The sequence below is a fragment of the Microtus pennsylvanicus genome, chromosome 2 (genome assembly GCF_037038515.1).
Source record: "Microtus pennsylvanicus isolate mMicPen1 chromosome 2, mMicPen1.hap1, whole genome shotgun sequence".
NCBI classification, from domain to species: Eukaryota; Metazoa; Chordata; class Mammalia; order Rodentia; family Cricetidae; genus Microtus; species Microtus pennsylvanicus.
In genome coordinates this window covers 133,215,873-133,231,285 of record NC_134580.1, presented here as the reverse complement: position 1 = coordinate 133,231,285, position 15,413 = coordinate 133,215,873, and the positions used below count along the sequence as shown (strand labels likewise).

General features: G+C 46.4%; 1 protein-coding gene across 1 annotated transcript in view; it reads left to right on the top strand.

The window, feature by feature from the left end:
• Tti1 (TELO2 interacting protein 1) overlaps nucleotides 1–14,826 on the top strand; it is a 47,003-nt gene extending 32,177 nt beyond the window's left edge. Inside the window, exons 5-8 of the mRNA XM_075962851.1 lie at nucleotides 623–763; nucleotides 2,643–2,847; nucleotides 3,143–3,230; nucleotides 14,178–14,826. Coding sequence (XP_075818966.1) covers nucleotides 623–763; nucleotides 2,643–2,847; nucleotides 3,143–3,230; nucleotides 14,178–14,364 — 621 coding nt within the window. The 3' untranslated portion in view covers nucleotides 14,365–14,826. The remainder of the gene's footprint in view (nucleotides 1–622; nucleotides 764–2,642; nucleotides 2,848–3,142; nucleotides 3,231–14,177) is intronic.
• Nucleotides 14,827–15,413: the final 587 nt, after the last annotated feature.

Genomic DNA, 15,413 nt, shown 5'->3' with positions numbered 1-15,413 from the left:
GCTTTTTAGTTTTGAGTTATTGTTTTGGTTTGGTTTGGTTTTTGTTTGTTTGACTTTTGTTTTGTTTTGGTTTTGATACCAGGGATGGAATCCAGGAGTGGCACCAGCTCTGCAGCACTCTGCCACCAAGGTCTACCCCAGCCGCAGGGTCTTCTTCGTTGTAGGCCAGCTGTAGGGACCCTCACTGTGCACTGAACTAGTGCCTGCTCATCATTTGTGTCTCCTTTTAGAAGCCATTCCTGAGAGACACCTTGCTTTAGAGATTTCATCTCTTTGTATTACATACTTTATGGTCTTTCTTGACACAGTAGCTAATCTTTTCTTTATTGAATGGTATCTAAGGTCTTTGCCAGCTGACTCTAAACTCCATGAAGGCAAGGAAGTATACATATTTTTTCCTTGTGTATTTGTATGGCTCTAATACCTGGCCTGGACTGAAGTCAACAGGAATAGCCAAATCTCAAGGAAATTGTGTTCATGTTGTTTCAGAACTAAAAGGTGTATCAAGTTTCTGTTACTATTTTAATGCATTTCTAGGGCTCACTTTGTTGAACAGGGACTTGGTCCCAGGCTTCTGGTTTTAAGCCCCTACTGCCTGTTGAAGTCCTGTATTTTCTTTCAGGTCTTGGATGTGCTGGGTTTGTGTGTGGTGGTTCTACAGTTCCATAAGAACCAGCTCCTCCCCCTGGCTCATCGGGCCTGGCCTTCACTCGTGCACCGACTCACAAGTGATGACCCCCTGGCAGTCCTCAGAGCCTTCAAGGTACTGACCCAGTCTTCTGCATTACTTCTCTTTATTTGACCTCTGGACATGGACCTTAAAGAAAGTAAAGAAAAATAAGAAAAGCACAGAAAAGATTAAATGACACTTTCTTTAGAATTTAAAACTGAGTGATCTCATAAAATCAAAGGCCACCTGTATTCTGTGAGCATCTCTTGTGTGCCAAGCAGAAGGCTTGACATTGTCCACATGGAAGTTCATGTTATAGTAACCTGCAAGGCACTTATTACTTCCATTTTGGGCCAAGAAAGAAACAGAGTCAGCGATGATAACATACTTTGGAATTCTACAGCTAGTAAGGGGTAGAACCCAGGTCAGGCTCATTCTCAGTAAATCATATGAAAGACCTGATGACAGCCCACTTCTGCCAAGCCCAAGCCCACAGTCACCCATTTTCAGGAGTAATTTAGGTACAATTTTGTCAAGGATGAAATAGAACTCTGGTGAAGGCCTTTGATAAGCTGCAGCCCTGTAGAGATATCATTCTCCCTGGTTAGTTTGGCTTATATTAGTGCATGAATTTTCACTTATTTATTTATATCCTTCCTTGTTCTAAAAAGCACTTAACAGCGTCCTACAGAGATACGTTTGCCATGCAAGACAGCATAAATTAGAAGTGGATGAGCAAGATGAAGCAGAGGGAAGAGATGTGGAGGGGCAGCAGATGGGAGCTGGAAATGCAGTCAGTATGCCTGGCAGAGATAGTCTGGTTTTCTGTAAGATTCTCTAATAGATACTAAGCCAGAATACCAGCTTATTTGAGGGACATAATTGTTAATGTTAATACCAAAGCAAAATGCATGAAATGGTGTGTGTGTGTGTGTGTGTGTGTGTGTGTGTGTGTGTGTGTGTGTGTTAAGAGGGAAGGAGAAGAGAGAGAAGGTATGTGTGTAGAGAGAAAGGGGAAAGCAGAGAGAGAAGGCAGTATTATTAAATCTTACTCAGATGTACTGTTTCCCTTTATGAAAATTAATAGGTTATTTGAAATGAGAGCCAGCCAGTGTAGAAAAATGAAAACATACTAAGATGTGTGTGCTGCAAGCAAGACTGCTTTTTCCACATGCAGACACATTAATAGTGCTTTACCTGAAGTCATGTGATACAGCTAAGGGCCCTTGAGATGAGAACCTTACTCTGCAGACTGGACAGACACTGTGAGCCCATTATGCCTTGCTTACTGATTCTTAAAGAAATTCCTATCCTCCTGTTCACTCAGTCTTGTGCAGCGGGGCAAAACATTTCAATATGTTCTGCTACAGAAAGTTTAAACGACACATGCAAAGAGACTGCCTGTTGTGAAAGATAGAAAAAGGGTGATGTACATGAGAGATTATGCAGTTGAACAGACGAAACGCAGAGATGGCTCCAGCCACAGGGACCAGCCTTGGCTTAGCCAGGGACCATAGCCTGGTCACCATCTTCCTGATGCCTGCACATGGCAGCTGCTGAGCCTCGGAGTTTATGTTTGCTCAGCTAGTCAGAGTTAAAAGCCCAAGTCTTCTCAAGGGATGTTAGGAAGATTCCAGAGATGATCTATGTGAACTGCTTTAAGTGCTCGCTCTCTCTTATCAAAAAAAGGAAAGGAAATCAAGGTATTAATCATATTATTCCTCCACCCCAAGCTCCCTCTGAATTACTCTCCATGTAATCTGTATTTATGGATAGAAGAATCTATGCCTTGGAAGCAGAGACCTCCGAATTCATAACTGTCAGAATCACAAACCATGGGCAAGGAGTTAACAGCAATAATTCGATTTTTTTCCTAAATAGAGTCCTAGATAGAATTGAATTAACAAACGTGTCCCAACCCTCTTGCTGCTTTAGCAATATGCAGTCACCAGACTGGGGGCTGTTTCTGCAGGTTTTACAGACACTTGGAAGTAGATGTGGCGATTTTCTCCGGAGCCGGTTCTGCAAAGATGTCCTGCCAAAATTGGCCAGCTCCTTAATCACCCAGGCCCCCATCAGTGCCCGGGCTGGACCAGTTTATTCTCACACATTGGCCTTCAAGCTACAACTAGCTGTCTTGCAGGGCCTTGGCCCCCTCTGTGAGAGTCTGGACTTAGGTAGGTACTACATGGGTCTCCTGGCCATAGAGCCCGCACATGACTTGATGCCCCTGCTTTGTGTCCTCTGCCGAGTGGTGCTTGCATCCCTCACCTCCCCTCTTATACATCTCCTTCAGTCTACCCTGACCCCCCATCTCTCCTTCTACCTTAAGGTATTCCTGGCTTGCTGGGCAGAGTAAAGAGCTCAGGGAACTTTGCATGGCTAATCTTAGGTCCCAAGACAGTGTTGGATATTGCTTGTACCCAGTGCAGTCTGAGAGCCTGAGGCTTGTTTTGTTTTTCTGCCCTGTAGGTGAGGGTGACCTGAATAAAGTGGCTGATGCCTGCTTGATTTACCTCAGCACCAAACAGCCCGTGAAATTACAAGAGGCTGCCAGGAGGTACGTCTGCTTCATCACCCGCATCTCTTTACCTTTGTTCTAAATTATAGATGATTTGCTAATGGCAAGCAGAGTTGAGGCAATCTCTGCCCTCTTTTCTCTCTCCTTGCCAGGTTAAGATGATTTCTTTAACTGTGCCAACTTCAAGGATGGTATTTTGACTAGATGCTTTCTCTTTGCATGTGACCTTTCCTGGTGCTGCAGTGTCAGCAACAATTCCAGAGGGGCACAAAGCAGAAAGGTTGGGTGCTGGAGGGAACCCAAGCCCTCCTGGCTGTAGGGTTTCTGCCTCTACTCTGTTCCTGTGATCAGTGATCCAGCACCTTTCTGTGCCTCTGCTCACTCCTCATAACAAAGCCAAAGGAAAGCACCAGGTGTGCCATGACTAACTACAGAAAATCATAGGTGGAAGGAGAATCTGTGCAGAACTGGGTGCAGGCAGTTGCGTGCCTGTTTCTCGTGTTCATACCACTCAGCTGCTTCTGGCAGTAAGCTGACCCAAAGAGCAACTTGATAGACCTTTTGATTCCAAAATTACATGAGCCTCATTTCCCAGGGTTTTGACCATGCCTGTTAGAAAATAGCTGTGCCTCTAACACAAGCTATTTTGGTTTCACAAGGACTAAGTGTTTTTTCTCATAAGCCAAAACTGAGCACAGCAGCATCCTTAACTTGAGGCCTGGAGTGCACCCTGGCCTCCTTTCCTCAGCACTCCTGCCTGCTGGGAATAGCCTGTGCTCTGCAGCTGCCTGCCCCTGGACACCTGCTGCCAGTACTGCCTGGCCTGCCAACTTAATGTGGGCATAGCCCCTTCTCCCCAGGTATCTAGAGTTAGCCCTCCTCATCCTTGCTGGGTAGGGAGTCAGGTGACTCCTCATTCCCCTCGGAGCTGGGAAGGCTGCTCTGACTGTGAAATGAGGAGATCAGCATGCTCTCTTATAAACCTTACATTCCCTACAAGTGAGAGGAATAGCTTTTAGAATTGATTCATTGTCTTTGCAATTCTTGGCTCTTAATTTCCTTGGTAGCTTTTTTTCCTTCTGTCCCTGTCCCGTCAAATCTCTTAGACCCAAAATCAGTCATGGTTTTTGGAGCATAGGGGAGCATCCCAAGGAGCTTCTTATCCTCAGGCGTTCCTGTTCCTTAAGAACCAGCTCAGAAGCCAGGCGGTGGTGGCGCACGCCTTTAATCCCAGCACTTGGGAGGCAGAGGCAGGCGGATCTCTGTGAGTTCGAGGCCAGCCTGGTCTACAAGAGCTAGTTCCAGGACAGGCTCCAAAACCACAGAGAAACCTGTCTCGAAAAAGAAAAAAAAAAAAAAAAGAACCAGCGCAGAGTGAAAGGGATCCTCCCTGGGCCGTGCTGTAGCTGGTTGTGCTGTGACTTAAGGTGCAACCCAAGGACATGATGGCTTTATCTTGGAGTAAATTCTTCTGAGTTATAGAAATCTGATTTTCAACTTCCCATCCCAGTCTGCTTTTCCTACATTCACTGCATCCCATCCTTCAAGTTTAGAGCCATCAAGCCGATATTCATAATGCATTTATCTTTTCATTTCTAATTCTCTTCTGCCACTGAAAGTAATTAAACCCAGAATTGGACCTTGCTGAATCTTAAGTTAGTGTTCAAGGTGGCTGGAGGAGGAGAATGCAGCCGAATCACTTACTGTGGCTCCCTTTGCTCCAGTGCCTTCCCTTCCACCAGGGGGTTGAGGCAGATGACCAAGTCTGCCTTTGGGAGGGAGAGGACATACAAAGCTGATTGCTTCACCCACACCTCATCTGCAAACTTATTTTGAAGGGGTTGGGGGCTAAGAGTCAGTATTTTCCGATTTGCATCTTAATTCTGAAATTAATGAGCTTTCTATTTTTTTTTTTTTTTTTTTTTTGGTTTTTCGAGACAGGGTTTCTCTGTGGCTTTGGAGCCTATCCTGGAACTAGCTCTGTAGACCAGGCTGGTCTCGAACTCACAGAGATCCGCCTGCCTCTGCCTCCCGAGTGCTGGGATTAAAGGCGTGCGCCACCATCGCCCGGCTTAATGAGCTTTCTAAACAGGAAGAGTCACCCAAGACAATAGGCAGGCCTGGTGTCCTGAGCCATCATGTGGAGGGCCCTGGTGAGGCTGATTGCATTGAAGCAGTCAAGGTAGTCGTGAAGAGAGAGTAGGGGTCCCAAGCCAGCCCCTTTGTCCTTAGTTCTCTTTCCTTAACCCCTTCCTCCCTTACTAAGAGAATGCCTACCTGCCCACTTGGAAAACTGCTCCTCTTCCATTCCAAGTACCAGTATAGTCAGACCACCGTAAGCCCTGACCTGAGCCACCACAGAAGCCTCTTTACCAGCTGTACCTCCACCTCTGACACCGTATTCACCACATGGCTGTCAGAGTAACACAACACACACTCATGGGAGACAGGAACGCTCTCGTGTTTAGAGAGCTTGTAGCAGGTTGTACAAAAGACAAACCTCAGCACAAGCTCTAGAAGTAACGGGGGAAATCAGAAGGGCCGCAGATGGCCCGACTCCCCTCAGAACAGGGGAGCTCCTCACCCTGCTCCTCTGTCTGCTCTGAGCCCTCTGCCTTCTACAAGACGGTAAACCACATTCCCAGAGAATAGGTGCTTCTGTGGGCCTCGGAGTCGTCATGATGTGGCAAAGCTGGCAACTGGTGCACATTCCTTTTATCCACATCATGGCTAAGTTCTCCTTCCTCTTGTTTGTTTTTCCTGGCTCCAAAGAATGTCCCAACCTCTGTTTGCTTTTTTAATTTGTTTTATTAAATATAGCCTTCATGGTAGGTTTTACATCCAGGTCGTAAACTCTGGAAATGGAAATTGATCAGGGGGTGGTTGATATAACCAAGGCTGTAAATGCTAAGAGTGGAGATGCCATCCCAGTTTATGCTTTTGTCTGGCAAATATGCCTTGTAAGGAGGGGGCATAAATCTTACAACTTGGGGGAGGGGTGGGTCAGGAGATAACCTTGCTGCTTATTACCACAAGGTGTCACTGTTAACTGGTTATGGGGGGGATGCTTCTTCAAATCCCATGTATTTAAGCAACATTAATGGCTGACAAGTAAATCATATTCTGGATATGGGAAGAGTAGCCATCAAACCAAGGGCTATAAAGAAGGCAGCATCAGTAGGAGTAAGCCTTGGATCAGCCGTGCCCCACCTAAGCCAGAGGCAAAGGCAAGCTTAACTGTTGTAAATTCATAAATAGTCTAGAACCCTGTAGTATATCTCCCAGCATGCCGTTCTGTGCCCTTCTGGCCACTGGGCTTTGCCACTTGATACCCGGGAAGAGTTCCAGAGGAGAGCAACTCCCCTACTCTTAGGGTTCCATCCCAATTTTGGTTTTTCCTTGAATATGTATACTCAATGGGCAGATCTCCTGCTAGCCTCTGAGGCTCCCTGTCCTACAGCGAGGTCTTACATCATATGCACCTTCACTCTGGACCAAAACCAAATAAAAACTAGAAAATATCTACTGTTAAATCATGAAGTCCCATCCCCAATAAGTTTTGTAATAAAACTAAGCTCCAAGGCTGCTTGGTCTCTATCAGCTCCTGCCCCCTGCCAACCCCAGAACCTGGCTAGGGATACAGGTAAGCCAACAGCTAGTGCACCTTCTGCCACGCAGGTCCTGATGCTGTTATTGCTTAGATAGACCTGGGTCAGAGTGGGGGTCACCTGGCATGTGTGAGAGCAAGTAGCACCAGTTGGACAAACATAGGTTTAGGTCCTATATCTTATGCTATGCGGCCGCATGGGATCTATTACTTTTCAGTTCCTCTCTGTATGAGTGGATGGTGGTGATGTCTTCCTCACAGGTGTTTTGTTTTGTTTTTTAAATGTGGTCAGAAAGTCAACTCTAAAGATTATGTGGTAAACTCCTGTATGCCAAGCACTGGTCTGGGTACTTAAAATTGAAAACAGGTGGCCTCTGCCCTTGTGGTGCATGTGTTTCAAAGTGTGGTTCTGTATGTATGTGTATATGTAGGAAGTACATGTGTGTATACACTAACCAAATAATATGTTGTCATGTGCGTATACACCTGGGTGCAGCCTTCCTTCTAAATCTACTTGTTATTAAAATCTGAATAGGGCTTTCTCCTCAAAAGGTTTTTTTTTACCGTGTTAATTGGGACACCTTCCCCATCTCCATTTGTGGGGGAAGTCAGGAGCAGGTTTGAAGGTTCCTTTATTGACTGACTTCCCAGCTCTCTTTCTAGCTGTAGGATCCCAGCCCATCAAAGAACCAGCTGGTGCCTTCAAACCCTGAACAACACAGACTAGCACAGGCTCCTTCATTTCATCCCCACCAGAGCCCGACTCCTCTTTACGCCACCCACAGGCTTGTCTGTTTGAACAGCTCAGGAGCTACTGAGGTGATCCACTAGTTCAGCTAGCTCAAAATGAATAGCTCATCCCCTGAATGGGGTGGGCAGCTCACTTGAGGCCTGGATTCAAAGCTGTTTCCCCCTGGGTTGCACCTGGCATGGAAATGAGGGCACTCCTCATATTTTTCCTTTTGACATTTGATTAATAGTTGACAAATCCAGATCCAAGTAGTTAGCTTTCCTATTATCCATCTTTTGACAGGCACTGCTGCTTTTCTTTTCAAGGCCCATTGTTCTAAAAATACACTCAGATCTGAAACCATTCACTGTGCACATAGAGGCATGATTTCATGGCGTCAGAGATAAGAGACATCTGCCATGCAGATTACAAACAAAGCAGGTTACTAGGTTTCTGATATGAAGGCAGAGATCTCTGCACTTCTTAAATCATGTGTTGCCAGTATTTTCCCGAGGCTGTAATGTGTCATGGGATTGCTAACCTGCTGGAGTTTGCACCCAGTGTGTTTATCGGGGAGTGGGGGGTAAGCTTGCCTGTACATGTGCGTGCAGAGGCCAAGTGCCAAGATCCAAGGCATGCGCCATCATACCCCACCAGAAATACATTTCTAAGAAAGACTTCTCATTGCACCCATCAGCAGGAGCTGCTAGCTTAGTGACACAGAATTCACAGAAAAATAATTTGAGTAGGATAGGGCAAAAACACTTAGATTGTCACAAAAGTGTCATCTTTCTTCTAGGGGCAGGAAACACTGCATGTGACCTTTGAGTATATTAGCCAGAGCTGAGACAAGAGGCTACTTTGAAGCCATGGCAAGCAACCCAGCCATGGGACCTTAGCCTGGGGCCTGGAGGTAGAAAAGCTAGCCAGATGGAAGGGGCTTCATTTAAAACCCACCCAGTAAGACTTAAACCCTGCTAGGTTCTGACTTCCTTTTGAATTGTCTCTAACAGATTGGGCCACTCCATGTCATGTCCTTTTAAATATGCATGAAGCAGTGGAAGCATTCTACTACATTTATGATACTCTGTCTTGTGATATTTTAGGGGCATGATTAGCATCATACGCTGCAACTGGTGTTTATGGTTTTAATTCCTGTCCTCTCTGCATTTAAATATGTTTAATGGGAGTCTGTGTTGGAGGTCGATCAATGGGTGAATGGTTTTGAACAGGTAAATATAGCTAAGTCTAACAAGTAAGTGTACCAGCAAAGGTAATTGGTAGCATGTATTTGGAGAGTAAATTGTTGCTTCCAGTCATAATCCCCCATTCCCAACATTTAGAGACAAAAAAACAGCCTCAGTGCATAGGAAGATAGCTAAATTGAATAGCAAGAAAGGACAAGCTTGAAATACTGGTTAACCAATGAACCAAGACCCATTAGAGTAAATTACCAAGTATGGAAACATAGCCCACTGCTTGCAGCCTGGGACAAGTCAACACCCTGGGCATCCATTTGTTTAAAAGGCAGCACACAGCCTCATTTGCAGTATTGGCATGCACAGAGTAATGGAGAAAGAGATGACCAGAGAACGGGGTATGGAGGCTGTTCTGCCGGTGAAGGGACCAGGCCCGCTTCCCAGTAAGTGATGTGCTTTCGGCCACATTTGCTCAGACCCCTGTGGAAAGAGGTGTGTCATGCTCCTAAGAACCACTTCCTTAGATGCTCCAAATAAACAAACAGACACAAAGCCACAAGTTCTTTACCTCTAGCATTTGCCCTGACAGCTCCTGGGAGCATTTTATAAATCCAGAAAGAGACAAGGAACATCAGATCCCTCAAGCAAGTAATTGACAGAGAAAGAATAGCCTGTCACCCGGAGAGCTGGGAGCCTTGCACTTCAGTTACAGTTTATTTAGCAATTCCAGACCCTGATTGGCTTACAGTGTTCTAGAGCCGCCTTTGAGCGGATGCTGTCTAGACAGAGCTTGCAAAGACATACGCTGCTGCTACAACACAGGGTTCTCTTTTTGGTTTTGCCACTGGGGTTGGGCGGGGAGTGGTGGCAGTAGTAGTGGCAGTGGTAGATAATCCAGTGCTCATGGTACAGAGTTGTGGGGGCCCATGGAAGCCAGACAGCACCTCGGAACTATCTGTCTGCCCCTGGAGTCGCCACTGCCCGGATGTACCCCTTAGGAATCCTTCCCTGGCTACACCCACAGAGGGCCTCTAGGATGGCCTGGCCATACTACACTATGATGCCTGCCTTCCCCAGAAGATGAGATGGGTCCTAAAACCATATCTTTCATCAGCCTCCTTTGTAACATCTCAGAAACCTAGCATAGTGTCTGTAAATGTCTGAACCACAAGAATGAGGCCCTGACTCTGCAGGCTAGATTCCATTAGCACACTTCTTGCCCCCCAGGCCACCACACCCCAGCTGGCTCTTTGGAGTAGCCCAGCACTGATCCTGAAGGAATGCTCTCCTTCTGTTGGTTTGGCCTCTGGAGTTTATTAGGTACTTACTGATACCCGTCAACTATAGATAGGGCTGGAGTGCAGGGAAATGGCTGCCTGCATGAAGTGAAATTCAATAAAACCGCATTTTAAGTGAAAAATCAGTATAAACACCAGGCTTCTTTGCCATGGAAACAGAGGTTGCTTAGAAACTGCCTAACGGCGAGTTCTAAATTTTTTAAAGTCAAGTTATCATTTAAGCTACACAGCCCTACAGGTTATTGAGAGATAATCACCTGCCTCGGGACATGTGGAGGCAAGAGGCACAGCTGAGTGCCTCCTGTGCTCTGGGGACCAGGTAATCTCTTGATAACTGTGCTCCCTGGAGCCACCAATTTGGGCCTGGGGGAAGGAGAAAGGAGTTTTTGTTCAGGAGTTAAATAGTGCACCTTCTCTTTGGGTTTGAAAAGAGATGACTGGCCATTTGGCATGTTCAACAACCATCCTGCCATGTCTGGAGCTAGATTGAGGACGTGTTCCAGGCAGTTGCCCTGGTCACTCAAAGAGAGGCCTTGCCTTTGTCTCCTGGCTTGATTATGCAGAAAGGCTGGGCAAGAAGTGGCCCCAAGCAAAGTGCTCCAGAGTTGAGAATCAAAGCCAGACCTCTGGAGCCCTCAGACCCAACCTGCCAGGCCTCAGGCTCAGCTCCTGGTGGCAAAGCCAACAGGGCCAAGGTTAAGAATTTGTCAGTGTTTAGGGTTCAGCAGACTGCATGGCTCCTGCCCAACAGGAGCGCAGCTGCTCCTGCCAGCCACCTGCCTTCATGGCACGGGTTCATCCCCCTCCTCATGCTTGCAGGTGGTGAAATATACTGCACTCCGCTGTCCCTGAAATCACAGACAGAATTAGAACCCTGTGGCTGAGGATTGGGCCCCACCAAGACACTGTGGAGTTGAGTGAGACAAAAGACAGATGTTTTGCCCTTTTCAGTCTGAGCATTATCCGTAGCCGGTGATACTGCTGGAGTAGTAGTAATCATTCCTCGGGCTCTTGCTCCTCACCCCATCCCCGTCCTCTCCCCTTCTCTCCCTCCACCTTCTCTCTCTCTTTCTGTTCCCTATCTCTACCTCCTCCCTCTTTCTCATCTCTCTGATTCTCTCTGTGTGTGTTTCTGAAACAGTGCTTTCTTTAGACACTCGGAGTGCTCCCCTGCCTCACCCCTCCAGTCTCCTCCCCTCAGAACACGCCCATGGGGAGGCTAGACTGCCTGTGATCATCCTTGAGAGAAAGTGGAAGCAGGCTCTGGAGGCAGGATGCTTTGCTTCCAGGGGCTAAGGCAGGAGGAGGAACTTGCTTGTTTGAGTGTATACCCTTTTAGACATCTAAAATGATTTCTGAGAGTTTGGTTCTGCTTAATAAAAACAGGTGAAGTCTGCACATGCTTTCTTTGCTTCCCTGTTAGTGTTTTATTTGGAGATCTCAGAGGGTGATTACAGCATCCCATTCAGCCCGCTAAAGGGGTCTCAGGAATGAGTGTCGTTATGCTCTGAGCTTGTAAGCAGAGCGGAACTGTGGCTGAGCTGGGCCTCAGCACCTTCTGCTGACTGTTACCCAGATAAAAATATTCCTTGAAGGAAGAGCAGCTGCAGCTTAAGAAATTGTTCCAGTTCTTGAAGTAGAAAAAAAAGTCAAATGAAATCATTTGCATTCTAACAGTCTTTGGCACCAAGGGAAACTGTCAACAGTGTCACGTGTAAACAGAAATGTGCTTCCTTGGTTGGTTTTTTTTTTGGGGGGGAGGTGTTTTTTTTATCATTTCCCTCACCACTAATTATCAAAGATATTTTTGTTTTTAAACAAAAATTGTCTCCCACGCAGGCCCCATCTCTTTTCTGCAGTGGAGTGGAAACAACGAATTAGAATTGTATAATCACTTCTTCAGCACCACTGTGCAGGTTATCAACAAGATTATTCTAAGCTAACACACATGTGCACATGCATGCTCACACAGTCACAGGTGCACACACATGTACACGCACACGCACATGCACACACAGTCTCCCTCCCCCCCAGGATGTGTCTATCACACACAAGAAAGAAAGCAAAACTGGTGTCACAGGATAAAGCCCAACTCCCCCAAGGGCACAAATTTTTCTGATTAATGAAATTAAAAACCAGAAATTAATTTTTATTTAGCAATCATTTTATTCCCATTTGACTCTCAAAAGTATGCTAGAGGTCCCTAGAAATAATTAGCAAGGAAGAGGTTATCTTCTTATCTGTATAGTTGTTCCTCGGTACACAGGAGGAATTGGCTCCAGGCCCCGTAAGTACTTAGTCCCTTTGTGAAATGTCAGCCTGTCTCTACAACCTGGGCACATGGCGATCACCTTGCACAGTGTAAACACTGAATGCTGGTTACCCTGGGTGGTCAGGGACTGATGACAAGGAAAAGTCTTGTCTGTGCTCATTACAAGTGGAATTTGGCTTTTAATTATTTTAGTTCTTCACTAGTTGAGTCTGTGGTAGAGTCCACTAATACTGAGGCTGATGGTATTTTAACTGGTAAATGGAAGTCACCTGGAGATGGGCAAGAACAACCTATAATGGTACATATGTGTGAAAATTGTAATAAAACCTATTATTGTATATGCTAACTTCAAAATTAAATTTAAAATACACTTGGGAGCTGCTGAGATAGATGGTAAAGGCACTTGCCATGGAGCCTGAAGACCTGCATTCCGTTCCAGGACCCATATGGTAGAAATCAAGAACCTCCTCCTGCTAGTTATCCCCTGCCTCCACATATGGCATGCACATGTCCAAGACATACACACACAAACAAATACATATTAAAAAGATGTTTAACTGGAGTTGGTAGGCACTGAACTGTGTTTTAAACCTAAGCAAAATACTGTAAAATGAGAAAAATGAAAATAGATGTGGTTTTACTAAAAGAATTCACCAGCACTTGGTAAGTAGAGGCAGGAAAATTAGGAGTTCAAGGCCAACCTTGGCTATATAGCAAGTTTGAAACCAGCCTGAGTTGCATGAGTCCCTGTCTCAAAGGAAAAAAGAAGGGAAACAGTAGGGAAACTGAGGCCAAACCACGTGTATAGTTCCAAGGCTCCATGGCTAGTGATACATAACACATTTTGTTTCCCTGTTCTTGTTCTTCCTTATGATGGCCTCATGACCTTTCGCAGATCCTTGCTAGAATGTAAAAACCCCAGGAAGGGGTGTCCCTCAAAATCATTAATCAGTCGTCAGGCAGTGAGAGCCTGTTAGTCAGCAGGTATTCACTGAGTGCTTATAGTGTGCTAAGCCAAAGGAAAGCCAGCAGCCACACTCCCTGCCACTGTGAGACAGCTAAATGCGAGAGTTCTGAGAGGGAAGAGGGGCGACCACCTCACAAAGTGGGAAAGCAGCCTCTCCAGCAGGTGATTCAGTGGGTGGGCTGGCAGGGCCAGCACAGGGAGAGCATCAGTTACCCTAGGATTGAACAGCCAAGTGTGTGAGGTTTGCACGGGACTATCCAGTCTGGGGACACACGACTGGTGGTTCAGAAACAGGAACTGAACTGATAATAGTCAGAGTTCAGGTCAAGGTGAAGGCTTTCATTCCTGGCAACACTGTGGCCTTGACCCTTAATTGAGCTCTAGGTTGTGTTTGTACAGGACATCAATACTGTTCGCCTCAAGATCCCTTGGCTAGCCTTCAATGAGCATGTAGTCTGTTGGCTCTTGTCCCAGACCTCTAAGAAGCCATGACTCCGAGTGACCAGAATGGGTCCAGCCAGGGGCACATGAGGATCTTGAAGAAAGAAGTTAAGGGGCTTTCCCAAATCCCCAGGCATAGCTGGTGTTGTGGGGCTAGGCCTGTCATTCCTTCAGACTCCAGCTCTGCACTGAAGAACTTCTTTGTGTCAGTACTGCTCCCCTTGGACGAATCCCTGTTTTACTCCACGTCAATGGACCGGAAGCTATTCGCCTATATTTCTGTTAGGCTCTGGAGCCATCCTGATGCCCCTGTCTTAGGATCTAAAGTAGGTTCCCTCTACTGTTTGAAGTGACTTGATATTATAATCAGTTCCTTCTCAGAGGTGAGTGAACAGCCTCTGGGATGAGCAGTAGCTGCCCTTCCTTCCTCCTCCCACCCACCTCCCCTGCTCATGCAATCCTCTCTCCACAGCGTCTTCCTCCACCTGATGAAAGTAGATCCTGACTCCACCTGGCTTCTCCTGCAAGAGCTGTACTGCCCTGTGCAGCAGTTCACAGCCCCCCACCCCAGCCTTCACCCCGTGCAGCTGCGGGGGGCCACCGAACAACAGAACCCCTACGCCACCAACGTGCTCCGCCTGCTCCAGCAGCTACAGTGACCCTGCTGGACCCTGCCAGCCAGAAGTTGAACTGAGCCACCCCTAATGGAGGCGGTGGCAGCAGCACAGAGGTGGTGAAGGCCAATCGATGTATAAATTGATCAATCACACCACTGCTCAGAAATTGGATTGAAGGAAAGTAGCTGACTGTTTATATTTCACTCTTTGTGTTTTCAGAAGGCGTTGTCTGAGGGCTCTAAGAGTGAAGCTTAAGAGTTAGCCTACTGTCTGCACAGCCCCTCTGCCCCACGGGTCCTACACACACACACACAGCTGTGCTCCAGGCCCAAGTTTGATTCTCAGCACTCACTGGTAGCTCAAAACCATGCGGAACTCCAGTTCCAAGGGATCCAGCACCCCTTTCTGACCTCCACGGACACCAGACTTGTACATGGTGCACAGACACACACATGAGCAAAACACTCATACTCATAAGATAAATAAATCTTCTTTAAAAACTTCTTAGTGAGAGATTGATTTATTCACTGGAGGGGAAAGCTTTCTCCTCACTCTTCTTTATGGGGTATGGGGCATGCATGTCAGTCATGTCGATCAGAGGACAACTTGCAGGAGTCACTTCTTCCACTGTGTGGTTTCCAGGCTTGAACGCAGATGGACCTTTACCTGTTGAGCAAACCTCAAAGCTTCCCCACCCCACTTTTTTTTTTAAGACACAGTGTTACTCTGTAGCCTTGCCTCTTCTGGAACTCACTAGGTAACTCAGGCTGGCCTTGAACTCATGACAGTTCTCCTTTCTCAAGTTCTTGCATACTGGGAATTACAGACATGAGCCACCACTTCTAATTTAATTTCATTTTCTTAATTTTTTATTTAGGTGTGTAAGTGTTTTGCCCACATGTACCTATGTGTATATGTATGTGCACCATGTGTGCGCTGGGTACTGGAGGATGTCAGAAGAAAGTTAAATTCCCTGGAACTAGAGTTATGGATGGTGGATGGTTTGAGCCACCATGTGGGTAGTGAACACCGGACTTGCATCTCTGGAATAGCAGCCAAATGCTCTTAACTCCTGAACCATCTCTCCAGCC